Raw genomic sequence first — 25,678 nt, forward strand, 5'->3', positions numbered from 1 at the left:
AAAAAATGAGGCCACTGATCCTATTTTATCTTTTTCAAAAGTGACTGAAACAAAATTTCCAGAAACACTTTAAAAAACCCCAAGGCTTACCTGTAGTTATGATATAATAAACAAAACATTCCCTGAAACTGGACCCAACAACAGTTAAATCATGGTTTTGCTAGACACAATGAGCATAGGAGTAACGATACTATGAACAAATGCCGTCACCTCTTCATTTCCCTTTTTCTTTTTTGATTGTTTGCTAATGTACATTTCATAACATCGTCACTAAGATTCTATGATACAAATCAAAATTGTGTGGTTCTGCAACAAAGACCACTTCAGCCTACTCTGAGAAGCCTAGGTTTCAACTCAAAGCATAAACCCCTACAAGACTCATTTTGAACCAACCCAATGGCTCAAACCTCCAACTTTTCTTTTCTTTTTCTTTTTTCTATTTTTTTCCCCAATTTGTAGTATATAAGCTCCTCATAATTAGAATGGAGGAATCCTGTAAAATCCCAGCCCTGCAAGATTCACCAACCTAAAACAGGGCATGCAATGAAATGGTGGTAACAATTTCCAAACCAATGCTCCTTGATAATTGATGAGGGACTATGAAATTATAAATACCTTTTGAACCAGGTTGGAAACCAACCACCTAATAAGAAAAGGTAATATGAAGAAAACAACAAAAAAAAGGGAAAAAAAAATGGCGCCGTACCTTTTGATAGATAACTCTTTTGTGATTGAATCAGCACTAGGATAGGAGGGAGAAAAAACACTCAATTTTCATATCAGTAAGGAATGACATATGGCAAAGCATGGACATCTGCAGACTCTATATGCACTGATTCTGCCCATACTTGTGGAGCCTCTGCTACAATCTTAGGCTTTGTTTGAAGGTCATCACTGCTAAAAAGCCACTCTTGGTTGTCAAATTTGGACCACTCTGCCATTTCTGGTACAGTATAAATCAGGTTTAAAAACTGGGTATCAGGGTGAGGAGGCCTCCTACTCGCTTCTTCAACCTCAACCTTCTTCCCACTCTTCTCAGGCCTTAAATGATCAGTCAAAGGTGGCCGGGCTTCCATTTCAACCTCAACCTTCTTCCCACTCTTCTCAGGCCTTGAATGATCAGTCAAAGGTGGCCGGGCTTCCATTTCAACCTCAACCTTGTTCCCACCCTTCTCAGGCCTTGAATGATCAGCCAAAGGTGGCCGGGCTTCCATTTCAACCTCAACCTTCTTCCCACTCTTCTCGGGCCGTGAATGATTGACCAAAGGCAGCTGAGCTTCTATTTTACCATTAATCCTGTGATTCTGGTCCTTATTGCTTTGTGGGGTCAAGCAAACCGTGCCACCGAAGGTGGTTCTCTCAAGCTTCTTGTTGCTATTATCTACTGTGATTCCTTGTTTATCGTAAAAACATGGATTAGCAATATGGCACTGCTCTGCTTTCCTTCCATTCTCCATGTGCAAATGGGTGGAAGAAGCCAGTCTGGGCAGCTTATTAGGCCGTATGTCATTGTCTGTGAGCATAGGAAAGACAGCATAAAGAATGTAATCTCAATATATTCATAGACAAAACTGGGGAAAGGGGTAGGGAGGGAGGTAAACATATTCTCAACCTTTTCATAAGCCGAGCCAAAGAGAGAGAGAGAGAGAGACAGAGACAGAGAGACAGAGACAGAAACAGACAGAGGAGAGAGAGAGAGATCATACAATAAATTATTCTCGAGCTAGACGCTACGGATTTCCATCCAAGCAAAATGTTTTTTAGTTACGAGAACAAAGTAGGTTACTAACCATGTAGGACACCATTTGTCTCTGAGTCCTTTCTCTTTCTGAGGTTTTCCTGAGGATGCACCGAGTAAATGCCACAGGAATCGATATGCTCACTTTTGTGGGTTTCCGCCACCTGTTGTTTATGCTTATGCACACCTTTGTGGGACTCTCTCTCCTGGTCCCTATGCTTATGTTCAGATCTCTCCTTCACTTTGTCCTTCTCTTTTTCCTTCTCTTTAGCCTTGTCGGCATCCTTGCTCCTCTTCTCATCTCGATCCCTATCTTTTCGCCTCTCTTTTTTCCTATCATCATTCTCCTTATCACGAGTTTTCTCTTTCCCGTCAAACTTCTTTTCAACATCTGATGCCACTCTTCCTGTATCCTGAATTCCTCTTTGAAGTATAGTTCCATTGAATTTCTCAGGGATCCGGTTCTTGGCATCCCCTGCCTCAGCACTGATCCTTCGAATGAACTCCTGCTCAAAGTCCTTATTCTTAAGTGCCTGCTTATCTCTCTCCCTGCTGCTCTCTCCAACACAAAATAAGTGACCTTCATCACTTCCCTTTTCATCAGTTGTCTTGGTTTTATCCTTCTCTCGATCTTTGTCCTTCTTCTTATCTTTGTGCTTTTCCTTTTTCTTATCTTTATGCTTCTCCTTGTTTTTGTCTTTATCTTTTCTCTCTTTACCCTCTCTCTTTTCTTTGTCCCTCTTCTCTTTCTTATGCTTTTTCTCTTTGTGCTTTTCCTGTCAACCATACAACAGTCTCAGAACACAGAAGAAAGCCTACACAATACAATCACATACTCATGAATCAATTCCAAATAAAGTGTACAGTTTTACATTTCAAAAAGAGGAAACTGTACAGTTTTCATCTTTAGTTCGAAAAGCAACTTTCAACAAACAATACACCATGACATGGATGACCATCGTATCAACCAACTCCAAAGTAATGCCAACAAAAAGCCACCAACTTTCCACTCAAGCAGTCAAGTACTCGTGAATCAATTCCAAAGACAGTGTACAGTTTTACATTTCAAAAGAAGGAAATTGTACGGTTTTTATCTTTAGTTCGAAAAGCAACTTTCAACAAACAATACACCATGACATGGATGACCATCATATCGAAAAAAGCCACCAAGTTTCCATTGAAGCAGCAGAAAATAATGATGGCCGACCTAAAACTAATATATACCACTCATATATTAAAATTTCCAAAAAGGCAACAGAGCACAATGGTCACAATCTCTTTAAATAATGCTCGCATAGGAAGCACAATTTGCAATGCACCAGCTGAAGGTGATAAAGTGAAAACATTCACCTCTATATTCCAAAAGCTGCATTTCTTTAAGCATGCAAATGACAAAGTCAGCAGAGCAACATACATATCTCCTAATTTCTGTGACAAGCATTTCTGTTTCTTTGAGGTCAAAAAGTGATGTGCATATACATCCATCTGAGCATTGGATTGATAGAGCAAAAGATAGAAGTATTCACACTCTAGCCCATGCAGAGGAACTTCCATCAGAGAAAAAGAAATGCCTTCAGAATTTGGAGTCTTTTGGGTGGAACAAAAATAACAAAAGAAAGGTTTTAATGTCCAGGAGAAATTCCAAATTAAGAAATACTGATTAAGGGCAAGTATTGATGCATTCTACCGTGAACAAATGTCTAATTAAGGAATGACCCAACAAGAAAGAGGACAGTCTGCTGTTCTAAATGTCCCTAAATTGTGGTATTTCCACAATCTTGAGACAGCAAGGACTGTTAGATTTTGTTCTGATTTCACTAGCGATTTTGGCACATATGGTAGATCCTGCAGGATGCCAGCCCACACATAAAACATTCATTATTCACAGGTCACCTGGAACTAGAAACAATCTAAATTCCAAGCAGCTTCCTTTTGTGAACCACCCCACTTGTCTCTTGTCTCTTGTCTCTTATCTCTCTTTCACCATCATCCATGAAGGCCAAATTGGCTCAGCAGCATTGGGTCAAGTTTGAGGGAACCCCAGATTGTTATTCCAGATTGCATGCTGCTCCAATTGTACAGCGAGACAGACCCTAGGATCCATAACTCAGCTGCATACCAGCAAACCTTTCACATATGGGTCCACACCAATGTTTCAAAAAACGGTCCGCCAGTGCCTAGGCGCCTGTTTAGGCACCCAAGACCCTATGCACCGCACGCCACCCGTTCTGGGTGGATGTACCTAGGCGAGCTGGTGAGATGGGCGAGCAGGGATGTGGTTTTTTTTTTTTTTCAAGATACCAAAAATGGCAAAAGGGGTAATTTTGACCCCCAAAAATAGTTCAAATATGTAATGGGAGTTATTTTCAACCCCCAAAGTTAAAAAAGTAATTCCATAAACCCTCATAGCTATACCTATTTCTAAGAATCAAAAGCATTTTTTGTGGTATGAAGAAGCTTCCCAAACTTTTCTACCTATTTCTAAGAATCAAAAGTATTTTTGTGGTTTGAAAAGCTTCCCGAACTTTTCTACATATTATGTAATAGGCCTATTTTTGAGAATCAAAAGTATTTTTGGTGGTTTGAAGAAGCTTCCTAAACTTTTCTACTTATTATGGAATATAGAGAGCTGGAGACTATTAGTAATACATATCCTATTAGACTTTCTAAATTTTGTATGGTTTGAATTTTGAAATTTTGAACAAGTATATTCCCAACATGCGATACGTCACATGTTTGTATAAAGCATGTTACAATATTTTCAAATGCAATAAATTACAAAATTGGCACAAATATATGTATTACTATATATCTATAAAATTTGTACTACAGGGCACCCAAGGTTCAGGGTGCCAGCCTGGGCACTAGGTGCCAAGCCAGCCGCCTCAAGGCCACATAGCGTTTTTTGAAACCTTGGTCCACACATTTGAAAAAGGTGGCCGCAAGTGCTGGTATAACCTACATTGAGTGTGCACATTGGGGCACATATCTTTAGGAGGAGGTTAGAGACAGTAAAACACTCTCTCTCTCTCTCTCTCTCTCTCTCTCTCTCTCTCTCTCACACACACACACACACACACACACACACACACACACACACACATGCACGTGCATGCACACAAAGAGCCTCTGCGTCCATATAGCAAAAGGATCAAGACCAATGTTTGTGTCATGCTCGCAGTCCAAGTAATGGGTAACAAACCAAACTAGTAAGAACAGACGGACCACAGATTCTATCCTAGATGGGCCAGATCACATCAGCTTTCCAGGTTGAACATACAGCTCACCTGTCTTCAGAACCAAAGACTGCTCTGGATACTTATTTCTGAAGAAACTTATTGGTTCATTGGTTGTTATCTGCATAGTGGCATCTAACAGGCTAAGGTAGTTTTTCCCATTGAAAGGTTCCTCCACAACTTATGTTTTACTCAATTAATCCAATGAAAGCATGCAAAGGTTTTCTGCCCGACCCCACAAATCAAGAATCCAATATCTTGGCATTGTAATCAGATCCAACAATCCAACATTGTAAGATATCCTGATATAATTCCTTGCTCCCAAGTCCCAACACAACAGTAAGTTCTTAGAAGCACAAGGATTGGACCCCAACCAAAGGTGATTTCACAGAAGACATGAGATCAAACTGAAAGTCCCACAATTCATAGAGAAATATGCCAAAAAATTTGCCAGGTAACTCCACCAACAAATCCACAAAAAGATCGGACCTATTAATAATGTCAGATTGAGGATCTTTCATTTATCTCTTTCCCTGTTTAATTTTCCCCAAGCTCCTCTGTTCCTTGAAAAAATTTATATCAGCATGAAAATTAGGAAAATAAGTAAAAGAGAGAGAGAGAGCGGGAGAGAGAGAGAGAGATGAAGATTAGGAAAATAAGTGCATGAGGGAAGAGAGTGAGAGAATGTATCTCCCATTAGTCCTTTAATTCTGTCAATCAGTGGAATTGTTCCTTTAGTTCTAAGTTGGTGCCACAAGTTGTTTTTGTTTTTGTTTTTTTTCCTTTTAAGGTAGCTTTGGTTAATGTAAAATTTCCAATATTGTGGCACTTTGAGCAACTGTACGCTTCCTTACAAAAATGTGTACAATATGGTCTAAACAAAATGTGCAGTAATTGATCCTCCAAAAATATGCACTATGTAGTAAAGTTATTAGATTCGCTTCAGAGGCCTCATCATTTTAGCTCAAAATAGGTAGTGCTTTGGCACTTCGGCCATTTCGAGGAAGTCTTCAGATATATTGAAGTTTAAAAAATTTAAAACTATAAAATATTTTTGTAATATTAAAATAATATTAAAAATTACAAGATTTAAAGCAAATTATGACTTTAATAATAATAATAATAATAGTCCTTGTCATCATCACCATCATCCGAGCCTATCCCAACTATTTGGGGTCGAGTATACAAACCATGTTCCGCCATTCCACTCTAACAAAAGTCATACCCTCAATTAGACCATAAATTACAATATATTTTCTCACTACTTCCATCCATGTCCTTTGGGGGCTTCCCCTTGCTTTTCAGAGCCTTCCACTTGAACCAAATTTTTTCATGATTAATTTTTCAATACAATTAACATATTTATATCCTTAGAAGATCTTATCTTAAATGAGTATAATTTCAGTCATTTTAGGACGACAGAGTACACAGCTTTAGTTTCTATCCCTAAAAATGCCTTATAGTACCCCTGTGTACACGTTGCTGTTGCATCCAATGCAAAACCTTTTTCTGTACCAAACTTCCTCAAGCTATATTGGAATTTTATAATTTAAAGTAGTGAATCAATGTTTAAAGATTTCAGTTGCTTTATTCATATGTAGGCATGGTAGTCATACAAAATCGTTTTGGTACAACTTTAAAGGTAAGCCATAAAATTCAAAAATACGCTGTTATTCCATTCAGTTCATAGTTGTCGGGTGCAGGTGCGAGTGCGTTCCCGGGAGCGGGGGCAGGCTCGGGTCTGCAAAGCCGTGGATTGTTGGAAGCTCCATGTGGTTGGGATCGTCGTCCATACAATCCTATATCAAGAGAGTGCGATCCTTGTCACAGGGACGTGCGATTCCATGGGGAAGGAATCGCAACAGTATGTTTTAAGGGATCAAGAATAATGTGTGGGTTCACATGAATCATTGCATATGAATCAGTGCCAAATAGAGAAAAAATCATATGCACTGTGTCATACACTTGAGAACCGCTGCTCGAACCTGCTGGGAACGCGAATCACAATATAGGGGTCTATGTTCCATCCAAGAATCCTAACTGGAACCGCGGAATCGAGGTTCCGGAGCAGGTCCGTGACCTTTCCTACAAGGTTCCAGCAACTATGGTTTAGTTTGGGAAACCAACCAGACCCAAAGATTTCAGGTGATTTGCCCAATGCTAAAAGAACTTTATGACATTACTGGGTGGTATCATTACTAATCACAACAGTAGAGTTTCTAGTTATGCCTTCCCTAGCAAGAGAGTTCACAAGTTGGTTATTCTTGGCTTAAATGGGAGAAGGATGGAGAAACTCCCTCTAGGTGACCAAAAATATCAGAAAAAATATTGTTGAGGCACCGAGAGCATCAAGCTCTCCATGTTGCCCATTGAACATATTTGTTTCATTCCTTTCAATCATCAGCGACCCCCAATCAGGAGAGATTCAAGACTGTAGATCCAACCCGATTGAGTAGTGATGAAGCTTCAGCTGTCGTTGCATTGCAAACGCCAGCTTATTCTGAGCATGAAAATGGGAGTAGACCCCAGCGGTCTCTAAATGCACCCCCAAATCAAGCTGGACATGGATCACCAAACGAACTTCCATCAAAGTTACACTTAAATCTCGCACCCTTCCAAAACCCGAGCCCCAATGCATAACAAGTTGCACCACAATTACAACATCTTATTTTGACACAAGGAGAATTTAACTCCAGTTTTAGGCCAATGAGTCCATCATGCTCACTCAGGGATTATTCTCCTCGTTCTTGCGAAAGTCCAATACTTCTACGTTATGCACATAGATCCACGAGTTCGAGAATTCATGGCAACCAAATTCCAACAATTCAGGGTACCTAAGTAACTTACAAGCTATTGAAAAGATTCCCACATAACTAGCACGCAATATCATTTCAAATAAAAAGTCAAACTTGGATGCATTAAGGTACAAACATGGACACCATTGTTTCCTAGTTTATACAATCAGAAGAATAGGTTTTGGCAATGGAGAAAGTGCACGAGGGAATTTGTTTCTGGTGTACATTTCTGGGTCCAGACAACTGCTGTACCAAAGGCTTCTTACAAATTTTTACCGGATTGATGCAATACAGTCCTCTATTCCACTTCTCATACACTCTCATCTAAGAAGCCTTTCGCCCTCTGATGTCAAGGCAACCAGCTTGAGTTTAATAGAGGGCGTTCACACAGGGAGAGGAGAATGGGTAAGTTCACATAAAAAGTTTATAGATGAAAGTCCTTGTGCACAAGCACTGAGAATGCTGAGAACATAAGGATGGTGCTCGACTACTATTATGCAGTGTCAGGCTAAAGAACTATCCTGAGTAAAAAGTCTAACATGAGCAAGAGCTTGTTGCTGAACTGTGCAGCGCTTCCTAGAAGTAATCTCAGTATAGCATTATGCATATGAGTAAGGACTTACCCTTATAATTGGTCTTGGACCTACGGCTAAAGTTGCCCAACTCAACATGAACTGAAATTAACTGCTTCCTAGGCCTAATTTTAGGGGACAAACACATTTTAGACCACAACCCCGTACAACTCCAAATTGACCAAACTATTTATTAGGGGCCGAAGCCTTTCAATTTTTTCAATATGTGATTACTTCACAAAGGCTATGAGGGAATTGTCAAAAATATTGGGAGGGAAAAAATTAAAGGCTGTGCAATGGCAAGAGTCCCAACAAAGCTCAAAAACATTAAAAAAAACTCTCTAAGAGTGGAATTTCAATGTATCTGGTTTGGTTCATCTGGTAGCCAGGCAATTTGGGTACAAAATGGAAATGCTGCAGGAACAGCTTGGGTCACAACCAACAAACCTTGAAATATAGAATGAAGAAAAAAAATTCAATAGTGAGCTTTCCATAGCGCTAAAAAATGAGGCTTCTTTTGGCATAAAAAATTCGAGGCAAAATTGGTTGACCCAAGGTTAAAAACTATGAACTGGAGCAGCCAAACAACCATCTCAAAGCTCAAGAGAAAGGATAGACCCATTACTAAAAACAGAGAGGAAATCATCAAGGAAGCCATTGATTTACAATAACCTCCTAGGTCCGTGCAGCCCATATCTATTAAATCTAATACTCATTATGATTCACAATGTTTTTTTTTTTTAAAGCTGAATTAGGATCACAATTATTAGACGAGGAAAATATCTTTCTTCAAAAACATGTCTCTTATGAAGAAATTACAAATACCCAACATACCATTATATCTCCTTGACCCAATCTCCCCCCCCACCAAAAATAAATAAATAAATAAAATAAAATAAAAAAGAAAAGAATAAAAAAATTTCTTTCAAAACTAATGGCACATTATGGGTCCAAAGATCACTCGAGCCATCAGGGACAGCTCTAAGAGACAATCAAGGATGCAATCCATAAACTGAACCTTCATCAACCTTAGCTAAGAAAAAAGGTACCATCTTAATGACCGAATTTTGGCCTATTACTTTTGTTTATCCAGAACAAAAGTATCTTCGAACAAGCCTTAGTCGCCCATGAGCTTCTACATAGCATAGCTAACAATAAAAAGGGAGACATTCTATCTCAAAATTGGCCTACACAATCAATTGGGAAATCCTAACCAATGAACAGTTAATACTCTCCTCAAAAACAAATCCTAAGCAATGAACTTCAACAATATGGATTCGCAAGAAAGTTATTAACTGGATTAAAATGTACATCACTACCCCTAAATATTCTGTGGTTCTCAATGGTACACCTTTTGGATATTTCAAGTGAAAAAAGAGGCTCAACAAAGAGACCCCCTCTCGCCTTAAATCTACCAGTGGCCATGGAATGTTTTAGCCAACTAATTAAAAAAGAGAAGTTTGAAGGAAGATTTCAACCACCTAGGATTCCTAGAGTTCCAACTATATTATACATTTCCCTCTACTTCATGCCGATGACTTCCTCATTTTTTCTAAAAAAGAAATTCTCAGTCCTAGCATTCCCTCAACCACACCCTTTGTTGTTTCAAGACCAGCATTCACCTCAATGTTTTAAAAGACGGTCCGCCCGGCGCATAGGTGCCTAGACCATATTCACCGCACGCCTAGACCCAGGCGGCCCTACACGGGCGGATGTACCTGGGCGGGCGCCCAAGGCCATAGGCCCTTTTTCGGTTTTTAAATTGGCCCAAGATAGTATAAATAATGATGTGGGTTATTTTTAACCCCCAAAGTGAAAAAAACACCATCAATATCTATGCTAAACGTATTTCTGCAAATCTAAAGTAATTTCTGAGAATCGAAAGTATTTTTTGTGGATTGAAAAAGTTTCATTTTCTCATTGAAATTATTTTTAGGGTGTTATTGGACGTATAAGAAGACTTTTGAGTTGATTAGTAGCTCGATAGAGGTAACAAACATCAAAGACCAGAGATTGGGTAGAAAGGTCAGTTTGTAATCTTTATTTGAGTTTTATTTTTCCAATTTAATATGTCTTCTGCAGGGTCTACTAGAGGTGGCGATCCGGGATGGAAGTATTGTGTCAATCCAGATAAAAATGATAGGAATAAAATTATGTAAAATTTTTGTGGACATGTTTCTAATGCCAGCATAAATAGATTTAACAAGCATCTTGCTGGTATTAGGTGATGTGTAAGAAAGTCCCAGAGCTTGTAAGGAAAGAAAGCTCTGAGTATATTGAAAGTGAAAATAATAAAAAAAATAAAAAAAAAAGGATATAGCAGAATTAAAGGCAGGGTCCATGTTTTTTATGATGATATTGACACTAAAGGGATGAAGAGGGGGAAGAGGAGGTAGCCAGGGTTGGTCTGCAAGAGCTCTAAGGGTAAGAGGGCATTTGGGTTCTAAGAAGCCTCGTATGAGATGGCCTATTGATAGTTTTTTTACACCTAGTCCTGAGACAGTAATTGAGAATGAGAAGGGAAAGGGGAAAAAATAGGTGACACTTAAAAATAGATTTAAGAAAGAAGACAGAGGCTGGGTGATTCAGTATATTGCTTGGTGATTTTACCATGCGGACATTTCTTTTAACACCGCTCACTTGAGTAGCTCCCATACAATGTTGGAAGCAATTGGGCAATTTGGGCCTGGTTTGAAATGCCCAACTCCATAAGAGATTGGTGAGCCACTACTGAAGAAAGAAGTTGAGGTTACTAAGGAATATCTCAAGACCCATAAGGAGGGGTGGGCTAATAAATTTGGGGTTACTTTAATGACTGATATGTGGAGTGATAGGAGGAGGAGTACCATAAATTTGTTGGTAAATTGTCCTTTGGGTACAGTTTTTTCGATCTGTTTATGCCTCAATTGATATTCATGATGCTCATTATATTTTCTCTTTCATTGATAAGCGCATTGAGGAGGTTGGGAGGAACTTGTAATTCAAGCAGTCATAGATAATACTGCTCCCAATCTAGCTGCAGGTCATTTGCTTCGACAGAATAAGCCTCGCATATTTTGGACTCCTTGCGCTGCACATTGCGTAGATCTTATGCTTGAGGCTATTGGTGAGTTGGCTACTATTAAAGGAGTTCTAAGGCCAAGAAGGTTACAATTTTTATATACATTCACGTAATTACCCTTAGCATGATGCGCAAGTTTACAAAGAAGAGAAAGTTAGTGAAGCCTGGGGTCACTAGATTTGCCATTGTTTACCTTAGTCTAAAGAGCATGCATAGCAGGAGGATCCCATTGAGGCCTATGTTTGCTTCAAAGGAGTGGAGTAGGTGTAAGTGGTCTAGAAATGTCAAGGGCAAGAAGGCACAGGATATTGTTATCTCTAAATATTTTTGGCATGGGGTAAAGCATGCCATAGTAGTATTTCTTCCCTTGGTGAAGGTCTTGTGCTTGGCTGATACTGATAAGCCCTCCATGGGTATGATCCGCAAGTTTACAAAGAAGAGAGAGTTAGTGAAGCCCGGGGTCACTAGATTTGCCATTGCTTACCTTAGTCTAAAGAGCAAGCATAGCAGGAGGATCCCATTGATATCTATGTTTGCTTCAGAGGAGTGGGGTAGGTGTAAGTTGTCTAGAGATGCCAAGGGCAAAAAGGCACAAGATATTGTTCTCTCTAAATATTTTCGGCATGGGGGTAAAGCATGCCATAGTAGTATTTCTTCCCTTGGTGAAGGTCTTGTGCTTGGCTGATACCCTCCATGGGCTTTATATATGATGCACTTGAAAGGGCTAAGAATGAGATTGCAGAGCCAAGTACGGCCTAATTTGGGAGATTATTGATGCCAAGTGGGATAGGCAGGTCCATAGACCATTGCATGCATTGAGGTACTACTTGAACTCCAAATTCTTTTATGCAAATGTAGATATTGAGGCAAAAGGTACAATTATGGATGTTTTTAATAAGTGCCTTGAGAGATAAGTTCCCGATCCACATATCCAATAAAAGATATAAACAGAAGAGCTCATTTTGTACAAGTGTGCTTCATGTCATTCGAGAAAGATATGGCACTAAGAAAGAGAAACAAAGATAAACCAGGTAATATGTTTTGTACTTTTGTTTCATTGTTTCTATTTTTCTTTATAAATACTTAAATTAGTTATAAAGGTTGTCCACATATTGCAGCCCACAACATGGGAGTAGCGCTCCACATCTCCAGAAGATGGCTATTCGGATCTTGAGTTTGACAACTACCTCTTGTGGTTGTGAGCGCAATTGGAGTTCGTTTGAGATGGTATTTTTCTATTTTACATGTTTTTCTTGTTTAGTAGTTCATCTTTCTAATATACATTCATAGAATATAAGAAGATCATAGTAGACTAGTACTCATGCATTTTTCCTTATAGGTGCATACAAAGAGAAGAAATAGGCTTGAGCAAAAGAAGCTCAATGACTTGGTTTATGTTAGAGAGAATCAGAGGCTCAAGGAGAAGAAAAACAACCAAGAAGGATCCCGTCGCTTCGAAAGACATGGAGAATGCTTCAAATTGGCCAGTTGGGGACCCTGGTACTGAGGAGGTCTTCCCCAGAGAGGGTTTGGCAAATGGTCGAGGAGGCTTCGGGACGAGCTTCTGATCCTAAGAGGGCTACTCGAGCAACGACTTTTGCTGGTACTTCAAACTCACAGAGGGATATAGAGGAGAGGAGGTAGATTCAGGAGAATCCATTGTTCAAAAAAACGGTGACGACGACTGAAGACTCTTGTCTCTTGGTGCTGAGTGTTGAGTCTGTCGACTGTTGTGTTGAGTCATGAGTATTAACTTTCGTTAAACTGTATATTTTCTAAATTTTTGTATATTTTTGTTGTGTTGAGTGTTGACTTTTATATCCTACACTTGTATGGTTTTACAGCTTACTGTTTTAACAATATGGATTATCAAAATTCCCTTCTAACGTCTATCTTTTTTTTTTCAACTTGGAATATGGTATATTGGTAATTTGGCATGTTTTTTACTTTTTTTTCAACTGGGCAGTCGCTCAGGTTCTGGGCGCCCGCCTAGGCGCTGGGCGGCTTGGACCCCCCAGGCCGCCTAGGACCCGCCTAGCGCTTTTTGATACATTGAGAGAATCTATGGAAGAAGAGGAATATGTTGAGGAGGGCGATGATTATGATGATGACGGCCTCGATTCCGATGCAAATGCAAGCAATAACTATGATGATTTGGATTCTTGTTGATGTCATCTCTCTTCTTTTGTAGTATCTTTATTGCACCATCTTGGTTTGAGCTTTAGACATTGGATTTCGGATGTTAGACATACTTGTTTTTGCCTTTTTGGACTATTTTGTTGTGTGGTTTTATACTTTGGAAAGTCAGTTTGTTGAAGACTTGAAGAGTTGGAGACCTGAATGTTATAATAGTTTACTTTATGGATATTGAATATGGAGAATTAGAGAGTCAATTTATTATGGTTTGAATTTTGAAATTTTGAACAAGCTTATTCTCAACAATCAACATGCGATATGCCGATATATCATATGTTTGTTATAAAAACGTGTGTTACAATATTTTCAAATGCAATAAATTACAAAATTGACACAAATATATGCATATATGTTGCATTTAGACAGCAAATATGTGTATATATCATAAAAATTGTAATACAGGGCGCACGAGGTTCTGGGAGCCCACCTAGGTGTTGGGCGCTGAGTGTTAAGCTGACCGCCTAGAGTTTTTTGAAACCTTGGCTGGCTTGCAAAACAACTCCACCGAAACAAACATTTTTCTTATTCAATTCCTCAAAATTCGAACAAATCCCAAATTGGCCAATTCATAAAATGCAACCCCATCGGAACTACTATCAACTTCACTGTATTTGCCCCTACACTATGCCAACCTTAAATTGAGAGAACCATGTCAAAACTCAAAAGTTGGAACATACAAACCTTATCTCATCCAGTTAGACTAACCCTTAACTCATGCCTCTCCCCACTCACACTTTAACATTCCAACTACCTTCAACCATCCTCAACACCCTAGAGAAGCTCCATAAAAACTTTCTTTGGGGTAACCATCAAAATCAAAGCCACCCAAACCTTGTCAAATAGAGCACCATTTGCAAAACTAAGAATGATGGTGGACTTGGCATCAAAAGAATTAAGAATATCAACAAGTCCTTACTTGCACAATTTGGGTTGGATTTAATTGGGAAAGATATTTTTGGAGGTATCATATAGGAACCTTTAAAGTCACAAGAGGATATTATTGGGCTTGCAGAGGCATATGCGAACCTCTCCCATTGGCTCCATGTCATGGTGAATGGGCCTTAGATGATGATGGACTTGTTGAAAGACTCACATGGATTCCCAATAATAGCGGTGACCTTAACTCCCATTGTGCACATCAAATGATTATAGATCAAGGGGAAAAAACCAATATATCCATCCTAATGCCTCTTGAGACTGAGATGAATGCATGGTTGTAGATCTCAGATACAATGTTTTTCTTGTATCCACATCCCAGATCCACAACCACGTATTCATCTGACTCTGAGATCCACAACCACATATTCATCTCATGCAATTTTGTGAGTGACATTATAAAAATCCATAGCGTGGAGATTCAACCCTAATGGAATAGGCAATCAAACTACCCCCAGTCTCCAAATTGGTTCAAAAAGAAAATCACAAATAAATATCTTGCTAAAATTTGGAATGTCTTGTTCCCTATGACTCTATGGGTCATTTGGCAAGAAAGAAATCAGATGTCGAAAGAAGATTGCAAGCAATCATTCCAAAGGGTTATAAGAGAGATATGTTGGGTAATCAAAAGTGGCATCCCAGATACAATTCTTTTCCCCCGAACCATGAAAACATAACCTAAGGATGAAGACAAAAGAATCATTTATAGAAGATGGGGATTGAATTCCCCAACAAACTGAGTGCATTGAGTGTATGTAGTGACAAGTTTATTTACAGAGAGCTTGCAAGAGCTCATTATGTGCCTTACATTGTAATTATTACACCATATACATTCTTCACCATCAATAGGAGCGCGGGTTATCTACTCAGACCCCTCACTATCTTGGCGTGTGCACACATGATTCAATGTATGGAACTATTGTAGATATAGGTAACATACGTAGTGCAAGGCAGCCTATAAATTTTCTGAAATGTAGTAGTTCCATCAGGTAAAATATGCACTAATTTCCATCTTCTGACTTCAATTTACTCATGTTTGGCCTTGCTTTAACATTATGTTTGTGTTTCGCCCTTTTATCAAGGTCTTTCATTTGATTTGCTACCTAACCATTCTTTTTCAACTTTTCTATACTCCGAAAGGAAACAAAATTACTAAAGAACCAAATATTCTATGTAAGGCATTGGATAGCTTTTGTAGATTTGACACCTTGTTTTATGACTACATCCATGATTTGATTGACTTAAGCAATGGTTGAGTACAGGAAATCAAAGTATGCCATTATATTTGCTTTGATCTTTCCCCTTCATTTGGAATGTTTCTAACTTTATTTGTTCTAACAGCTAGCAGCCTAGCAGAAGAGGTCCCTTAGACTGGCCCATCCCAGTTTGGGTGAGGGAGGTCAAGCACTCAAGTCCTTAAAGCTACTCCCATAAAAACCAAACAAGTTGAATAACCCTGTTTTAGCATGTATAGGTAACCTATGGAAAAAACTCATCAGAGCAACTAAGGATGGTTGCTTCTTTGTTTCTTTTTTTATTAGTGAGTACGATCTCATGCATTCATTTCTCAACACTTTGGGTGCACTGATTATTTGGTTAAGAAAATATTTTAATTCTAATGATGAGGCAATCATTTCAGGATATGACAATACAATGATGAACCAACTAGTTAATATTAGCCACTTCCGGTTGAATAGTTATTTTTTCTTATTTTCCTGTTCACAGGTGAGACCTCAACATAGAGCGAAGGAAAAACTTTCAAGCCCAATAATGTTAAGGTAATCCACTTCCCAAAGAAATAGGAAAGGCAAAAAGAATCGTGAAGGAAAATATGAACCCAAACCATGATACAGTTGAGAATGAGTCTCAAGAGTACAACATGCAATATATTCACTAACAAGAGCTTCTTCACATGATTTTTGACAGGTTATAGGGGACATATGGTCGTCCATGGGATATGTTGTTATTGTGTCTGATTGACCAATAACTCCTAAAATGGCCACTTTGCAATTGGACCCCTCATGTAATATATTTAAAGAAGAGTTTTAGCCTGAATTTAGCTAAACCCTTCAATTCCCTATCCAGTATAACTCTAGTTGAGTGAAGATGTGGACACATAGCAGCCCCCTCTTCCCCGCATAAAGATTGAGGCTTCTTCATTCTTATCATAGAGGTGTCGATACGGTGATTTTCTGCCAAAATTGTGCATTATTCTCTATTCAACTATTTATGTATTGCACGGTCACTAGACTTAATCCGTTCCTTGTATATACTGGTTTTTCTTTGTAGAACAGATATCTCACCGACAGCTACCATTTCAGTATTTCGCAATGGTTTAACATTGAGTTAGGAAGTTACACCTAATGTGGCACAAATACCAATTGTTTTGGATTCCCTACCAGCACCACAAAAAGGTTAAAGAGAAGAAAAACAAAGAGTGAGGATTGAAATTCATTCAAGCTACCAGCAATGCTCGAAAGGAGTGACAAGATGAAACATTATGCAAAGGACAGAAACAAAAGTAGTAGACAGCATCATGTAACATAACCAAGGAGTTCCAACTAAGAGGATGCAAATCTATATGCTTATTATCTGTATTCATAATCAGAAAATAGTATTCATTTTCACAAGCTTACACTTCCGAAGCTCTAATGGATTATCCTATATAGTAATGAAAATATCAAATGTTATTTTCTGTATGGTTTTTCTAATATTATATTTAAAAATAAAACAAAACATTAAAAGCCCTATCAGATAATAAAACGACCTGGTTGAGTAACTAAAAGCAGAAAAGACGCTAAACATGAACATCACATGAAAGAAATAAGTGACACTAGGGAATTGAAAACTTATGAAAGAGAATAGACCTTCGTCAATAACTCAACATCATCGCCCCTAGCCTTCTTTTCATATCCTGGTGGTGGAAATGGGAAGCACCGAGACATGGCACAAAACCCCTGTGATGGAAATGCAGGCTTTTTCCACCGAGAAAATAATGCCTATACCCAACTTCCAGTGGCTGAACTGTTCCAATAAAGAAACCAACAGAGAATTGAACTCCCTCTCATGCACCATGTCACCACACTCATTTCCAGCCTTCAGCACGCCACACCCAATGCACCACCAACTGCTTTGAGAGAGCAGTTGCAATGACAACCACAAGAAGGCTCCCAAAGACCAATACAATTCAGCACTTTTGCCCAGGAAAGTGATAATTAGTGGGTGCCATTCCAGATACTTAAAACTTGAGAATGGGAGCAGATTCAAGGAAAAACTTAGGCCAGTGATCAAAAGTTCAAAGAGAGAGTAGATTCATGGAAACTTTCAGACCAATGGCCATGCACAGTTATTTCTATAGATAGAGAAGCCTCTATGAGAGTTCAAATAAATAAAAAATCAAAAACAAAACATGTGTGAGATGGGTTTTTCAGGTATATGTCAATCCAAATGGGATCTTGGAAAACAGAGGTCCAGGGCAAGTAAATAAGGCAGTTCTTGGCGTGAAATGAGAGAGAATTATTGCCCAATTCCTTTTAATGGACACCTGCCTCTGAATCTGCAGTAGAAGCATTCCCAAGATCAGCAAAAGCCAGAGACAAGAACCCCTAAATTATTATCAAAGTTTCAGTTATATAAAACCTAATTTGAGAACCCTCAAGCCTAGAAACCCTACTTAAAAACTTGAAGGGAGAATAACGTGGAATTTGGGAGCTTTATTCTATAATCCCAAGAGAACAATCACAATTCATCTGCAGATAAGGAACAAGCAAATTAAACCCCCATGAATTTGAAAGTGCAATCTTCTTCCATGTCCAGTATAAGATTTACCATTTGTCTAACAGATTTAAGTAGCAGTCACTTAGTGTGAAAGAAAATCACAAAACAAACCCTTGAAACTATAGCAACTGCAACTAGGGCTCTCTTGATAAACCGAATTGGGGCCCATGAATCCCCTTGAGATCTCCAAACCACTCAGTGGAACATCAAGTGCTCACTATCTGTTTGCCCAATCAATACCTTAAAAATACAGTCTTCCCACGTCAATTCTCTCTCCAAACCACCAGAAAACGATCTTGAACCCTAAAAATTTCACACCACACAAGAGACAAAGAAAGACCTCTGTCATACCAGTGAGTGATCCTATCAAAACCCTAGAAAACCCACCAACCAAACCCGAGTAAATTCCAGATCAATGGCGAGAATCTTCTTTCCTGATTCCAAGAAAGCTTAGAAACCCCCAACCCCAAGAGGAAGAAACACAAAAAAGCACCATCACCCTCGGGTCCAATCCGTACTATTAACCGCAAAAACCTAGATATCGTGTAAGCAGAGGGGATTAATGGGGCAAAAGACCCAGTTGATGTTTCAAAATAATCAGTTTCTTCTTATCCGATGAAGAAACAACCAGATCGTTTACCTTGTCCTCTACAAAGCAAGCATTGTAGGGGGACAAGAGCTTGGTGCCATGCCATGAACAAGAAGAATTCTCAATTTTCAGATTGTGGAGCACTTGCTGGGATCAGCCGTGCCCTCTCAAGAGAAAGGGTTTCACGCCTCATGACCAAATTCGTGGGCTATATGGAGAGAGAGAGAGAGTGTTGAAATCCTATAAAGGGTTGTTCGGAAGTTACACGCAAATCCACTGCCCCCATCTCTCTCTCTCCTCTCTCCTCTCTCTCAATTTTCTCTCTCCCCCTCCACTACGTACTCTCTCCCCACTCCCCCAAAAGTAAACAAAATGAGGGAGAATTTAGGACACTCGGGTGAGTATAAAATTTAGGGAAAATATCATATTATTTTTAATTTTTAAATTTTATATCTCATTAAATCTAAATAAAAATATTATTTGTAAGCAAATAAATTTCATCTTTTCTACCTTTCAACCCCTAAACCTTTTTGACCATGTATTATTGATACCAACAACTTATGAAATGATTCTATCTCTCTCTCATCATCAGCTGCACCTCTCGAAACTCCATCTCTCTCATCATCATCTTTATCTCTCAAAACTCCATCCCTCTTTTTAAAACATCATCTCTCTTTCACACATAAGAAGGTGTGCTCATGTTCGAGCTCAAGCTAAACCCCTTGACGGGTAAACTCACCAAGAAGCAAAGAGAGAGATGGAGTTTTAAAGAGACAGATGGAGTTTGAATAAGATGTCATTTTAGTGTTTATTTGGGTGATGGTCAAAGGGATCCAGGGGTTGTAAAGTAAAAAAAATGAAGATCGTTTACTTACAAGTAATATTTTCAATTATCGGGTCTCTTGAGATATGAAAGTTAAAAATAGGGGATAAGGTGATATTTTTTGGTGCACTTTGTATATAGATGTATCCGTAGATGTAGAGGTAAGATGCACTTTCAAATTTATCATGGTATACAGTTTTTGATGCAAAATATTCTTAGGATTATCTTAAAATCTATTTTTATATCTGATTATATTTGATTACAATTATGTAATCGATGCTTTCTTTAATAAAAATACTTAATATTGTCCAAAAAAAAAAAAGTGGTTTACGTTAAAACATTAACAACAGGGAGAAAATGAAAAAGGAAAATAAGTAATAGCTTTTTAGATATTAGAGAGAGAAACCGCTAACTTATGGGTGTGGTTTCTATAAGGTTGCAACCTTAAACATTTTAATTAAGACGCACCCCCAAATTTTATCATAATATGTGATTTTGGTTCAAAAAAATCTTAAGATTATTTGAAACTCTTTTTTCATATCTAATCATGAAATTTTAAATTCCAAAAATGGTTAGAAAATCTTGAAATTGGACAATCTAGATAATACGTTGCAAGATGTATTATTTTTAGGACTCAATTCATCTCGATTTCGTGATGATCAATTAAAAGTTTTTCAACATTAAAACCACCTTTTTTTTATGGATTTTTGAAATGCGTCCGTAATTCTACATTTTAAGATTGCAATTCCTTAACTTCTAAGGGAAAGAGAGTAGAGGGGACAATCTTTCTTGGACTTATAGAAAGAGTATACAACAGGCCCGGCTTTTAGAGAGAGAGAGGAGGCCATAAAACACACTCACTAGAGAGGAGAGAGAATGAGAGATTTTTAGAGAGAGACACACTTCGAAGCACATGGGTTGGGTTGGGCTCCCGTCCCTCTTCTGACCTCTGTGTGGACACGTGGCAACATCACAAGTATTTTTTCCTATTGACACTCACATCCGACCCTACACTTGTCATCCTAGGATAAAGTCACGTAGGATTGGATAGCAGTCCTTATTGGGGTCTCAGGTCAATTGGAATTATAAACGTTTTGAAGCTCTTACTAAGAAGAGGAAGATTGGGTTTGTTTACCCCAAAAGGAAATTAATGAAATGATGTTTCAATTCTAATGAAGTTTACTGGTTCTTTTTGTTAAGGACACCTAGAGGTAAATGAGAAATAATTTGTTGCATTTGTCATTTAATTTTGTATTGGTTGTTTGATTCCATTTTATGGTTTTATGTTTTGGACAACATAGTTCTTTGTAAGGTTTTAAAAAAAGGCAAGCTTTTTATGTTTTTCTGCAACATAGAAGTTCTATCCTCCCCCTTATCCAACCATCTATTTTGAATAGATGGTTAAGATTGCCTCCATCACAATGTCACATCTCTAGACTATTTTATTTTAAATTTTTTTTATAAACTATTTTGACACCAAATTTTTGACGTTCATTCCTCTATTAAACTCACACTAGCGAAAAATATAAAAATATATTTCCAATAAAATAATAAAATACTTTTGAAAGTTTCAAAAGATATTTTGGTCATTATATTTTATCAAAAAATTATTTTTAATATTTTTTATAGGTGCGCCCCAATGAGTAGATAGCACGTACCAAATTTCATATTCATACAATTTGTGCAAAAAAAACTAAAAATAAAATACTTTGAGACGTCAGATCTAAGATCAAACAGAGAGTGGCTCTCTTGATCAAACTTGGACGGCTGGATAGTAGGGGGAGTATAGAACTTCTATGCTAGAACCTTTCCCTTTAAAAAATAGATCAATGACCCTGGTAAGCCATTCGGAAACCCAGTTTGGATCGGACGATTGGCTGTCTATATTGGAGAATCGGCTAGATCCGGCCTTTAAAAATTTTCAAAAAATCATTTTAAATGATGTTTTGTGAGTTTTCAATATAAACTGGGGGTTTGTACATTATGAATTTTCATTATATTCTAAAATATGTGAATATTGAGATGTCATTCCTTATTTGAATGTCACTTTGACCATTACATTACGATTTGCATCTTTGATATGAATACATAATCCACAATGGAGTATACAGTGATAAAAAAATAACCTCATACCAAAATAGTAGTTTTTGTGTATTAAAAAATACAAATTTTTTTGGAAAAGATAATGTAACTTTTTAAAATATAATTATAATTGACACTTTTTGAAAAAATATGTAAGAATTTTCATTTACAAATTATTAATTTGTATTAAATATGATAATAACATAGTTTATATAAGAATTCAATTTAACATAATTTATAACAACAACAATTCAAATATTTTTATAAGTCAAACAAGGAATTGGGATGACAATTTAAAAGGATTTGACAGTTGAAATGCTTTTATTTGGATAGAGGGGTGGGGTCTTGCTTTTATTTGGATAAGAGAGTGCTTTTATTTCATGGGGTATTCGTGTTAGGATTCGGAAATCGCTAGAAGAAGGGGCTTAATGGATCAAGCAAATGGAGGTCCGTGGACTGTGAGTGTGAAGGTGAAGAGGCTAGCCGAGGATGTAGCCATGGATTATGAAACCCAAGTTGTTGGGGACCTAAGCACGGGTGGCAATGGACACGGACCCGATCCAGGCCCAAGGAGTAGAGCCCATCTTGGACCCAAAAACACTATATGGGTCCGGGTTCAAATCTTGGACCCAAGAACACTATATGGGTCCGAGTTCGGGTCCAAATCTTGGAACCAATAACACTATACGGGTCCGGGTTTGGGTCCAAGGTTGGGGTCCAATAATCTTTTGAGGGTCCCAGTATATTAAACATATTTAAATACAGTTAAATACATAGATATTTTAATTTTTGGGTCGGATCTGATCAAGTCCGGGTCCCATATCAATTTTTTGGATCAGGGTCTAGATCTAGCTGGACATGATCCAACCCGTTGTCACCCCAAGGTCTAAAGTATAAGGCTCCCTCGTGTCTCTTTATTTCTCTTGGTCGAATTTGCTGATCGACGTTGTTCAATTTGCAAACAGATGACAATGACGAAATTCTCATTAGTTGATGTCATGGAGCTTTAATTTTTTTTTATTTTTATTTTTTTGATATTTTTGCCATGTGATGGCAACGATTTCGGGTGAGTTTGGATTATGATGAACCCTAGCATGGCCCTACATAGAGGTGGCAAATTAGGTTAAAGTCCAAATTGAGATTTATATAGTTTGGTCATCGGGCTTATCATATTCCTGAAGCAAATTCATACTCAAAAGTGGTTTTGATGTTTAATCCCACGTTGGTGATATGCAATAGACAGGGGGACCAAATCCGTTTAAAAGGGAAGTCGTGCTTAAGGGAATCGTTAAGCATGGCTTTTTTGCACTCGTATTGGTAGTCGTGGGCCATAAATAAATAAAAACTTAAATTATAATAAATAAATATATTATAGGAATTTAGTGATCTAGCCTGGTTCACTAATAGAAAAAGCAATTTTTGTGGCTAGAATCGGCCGGTTCCTAGTGGGAACTAACTGGATTCAAATATTATTGGGGAACTGGAATGACTCCCCCCGATTGCGAATCCGGATCGAGTGATTCCAATCAAGATTAGTGGTTTCTAAAACCTCAGGTCTATGGATTTTTTTTGTTGTAGAATGTATAGTGTGCTCTTTCTTGATTGCAGTCTCACGATAGATATTCTGGTGATAAGGGCTGATGTTATAGTAAATGTTTGTATTTTATATAAAATTGAGGACGAAACTGGTGACCATCTATTTCTTAGCTCTCCTTTTACTTATGAGATTTGGATGTAGGCTTTCAAATTGATGGGCATTCAACTTGCAACTCCGATAGCAACTAGTCATGTCTTGGATCATTTGAACTTACCTAAGCTTCCTAAAGTGGGGAAATGTACACTGAAAATTCTTTGGCTACTATTCTATGGGAGGTTTGGAAAATTAAGAAAGTTAAAAATAAGCTTCAAAATTTTGGTTACAAGAATAAAGCAAAAATACTTATTTGTACGAACTATTGAGGGATCAAACTTATGAATTATGCTGTGAAGCTCTATGAGCTAGTGATTAAGCAACGGCTAAGACATTAAACGAGTGTATCAAAAAACCAATTTGGTTTTATACCAGGAAAGTTAACATTTGAGGTTATTTTCCTACTTAGGCAACTGATTGAGAAGTTTAGGGCAAAGGGAAAATACTTCTATATGGTTTTTATTTATCTAGTGAAAGCTTATGATAGTGTACAAATGAGTGGTGGGTGTTGGAAAACAAATGAGTCTCCAAACACTACATCTACTCGGTGAGAGATATGTACGATAGAGCGTTAATTAGTATATGAATAACTACTAGAGCGATGCATGAGTTTTCAATGACAATAGGTCTACATTAGGGGTCAGTATTGAGCTTAGACCTATTTGTCTTAATTATGGACGACTTAACTAGGCACCCACAAGATGAGGTACCATGGTGCAAATTGTTCGCAAATGACATAGTTTTGATCAATAAAACATGAAATGATGTCAACATAAATAGAGCTTTGGAGGGATGCTCTAGAATCTAAAGGTTTTAAAATTAGGCAGACTGAGACATAGTTGATGGAATACAAGTTTAGTAATAATAGGAATAGAGACGAGGAAATAGTAAATATTAATGGCAAGGAAATACCAAAAAGAACTCACTTTCAATATATTGGATCGATAATCTAAAAAAATGGAGAGATTGAAAAAGATGTCATACATAGAATTAGAGTTGAATGGACAAAGTAGAGATGTGCAATCGGAATTATGTGTGATCATTGTACATCAATGAAGCTGAAGGGCAATACGACCAACTTTGCTCTATGGGGCAGAATGCTCAGTGGTTAAAAAATAATTTACCTATAGAATGAGTGTAGAGGAGATGATGATATTGAGATAGATGAGTGGAAGACAAGAAGGGATAGAATTTGAAATGAATATATTCAGGAAAATTTAGGTAAGACAGCAATAAGCGATAAGATGAGAGAGAATAGATTTAGGTGGACTGGCCATGTTTGGCGCAGACACAATATAATACTTGTTATGAGGAGCGAGTTAGTTCAAGTGGAAAGCCAAAAAAATGTAAGGAATAGGCCCAAAAGGACATGATTGGAAGTGTAGAGAAATGTAGTATTTTTGTATATTCAAACTGCACACGGACACCGTCAATTTATAGGGTTCTAAAGCAATATAGAATAAATAACCTTCTTAATATGAATACACAGAAAATGAATAGAAATAATGTATAGAGGCAAAATTACTATAATTTCACACTCCCCTTCAAACTTGAAATGGTTTGATAGAAATCATGGAGAGTTTGACAAAAAACATAAAGAATTGAAATGCAATATGTAAGTTGCTCAGAGGAGGCAATTTATAGAAGAGAAATTGTGTCTACCAAAAAATTGTTGTTGAACAAGGTGACAATCAACTTCACTATGAATGATACATTCATGAGACTATGGATTTTTAAAAATGTAGATGGCTCTCTTATTGTCATAGTAAAGTGGTGTGGGAGTAGTAATAATAATGGTCATATCAACAAGCACTATCGAAGCCAAACAATTTCAGTTGTGATTTGGGTATTATGTTTTTGCTTCTTTCTTTTCCATGATAAAAGAGAGTCACCAAGAAAAATATAGAATCATATAGTTGATTTATGGTCACTTGGGTTTCTTGCAAAATCTGAGCCTATGTATGCCCAAAGTTCAAGAGAGGAAGAAGAGAAAAACAAAGCCTGGTGTCGAGTATATCTGATATGACGAATCATGTGTAAGACTGCAACTAAGTGAACAAACTGAGGAGCACTCAAGAATTGGCTAACAAGATGCACAACATAAACAATATCTAAGCGAGAAATAGTCAGGTATATCAATTTCCCAGCTATTTGACGATAAAATGTTGGATCTGGGAGTAGTT

At 37.8% G+C, this 25,678-nt stretch overlaps 1 protein-coding gene across 2 annotated transcripts; it reads right to left on the reverse strand.

Moving 5' to 3' along the window:
* Window positions 1-193: 193 nt before the first annotated feature.
* Window positions 194-19,086, reverse strand: LOC18438240 (uncharacterized). Of its 2 annotated transcripts, XR_002281645.2 has the most exons (4): window positions 17,402-19,086; window positions 1,791-2,514; window positions 707-1,513; window positions 194-526 (listed from the first exon to the last, which is right to left on the reverse strand). XR_002281645.2 is itself a non-coding variant. In XM_006848427.4 (3 exons), exons 1-3 carry the CDS (start codon window positions 17,477-17,479, stop codon window positions 780-782), a joined length of 1,536 nt encoding a protein of 511 aa, XP_006848490.1. In that variant the 5' UTR covers window positions 17,480-19,086; the 3' UTR covers window positions 194-779. The 2 variants fall into 2 exon arrangements, 1 of the variants encoding a protein (XP_006848490.1); XM_006848427.4 differs by having other exon boundaries at window positions 194-1,513.
* Window positions 19,087-25,678: the final 6,592 nt, after the last annotated feature.

Source organism: Amborella trichopoda, chromosome 6, assembly GCF_054954075.1.
Source record: "Amborella trichopoda isolate Santa Cruz 75 chromosome 6, AtrichopodaSantaCruz75HAP2 v2.0, whole genome shotgun sequence".
Lineage (NCBI taxonomy): Eukaryota > Viridiplantae > Streptophyta > Magnoliopsida > Amborellales > Amborellaceae > Amborella > Amborella trichopoda.

Coding starts and splice junctions, on each gene's coding strand:
- LOC18438240 (XM_006848427.4), bottom strand. CDS start 17,479: ATGTCTCGGTGCTTCCCATTTCCACCACCAGGATATGAAAAGAAGGCT. Junction 2,515..17,401: donor ATGTTGAGTTATTGACGAAG/GTCTATTCTCTT, acceptor TATGGTTGACAG/GAAAAGCACAAAGAGAAAAA. Junction 1,514..1,790: donor GACAAATGGTGTCCTACATG/GTTAGTAACCTA, acceptor CTATGCTCACAG/ACAATGACATACGGCCTAAT.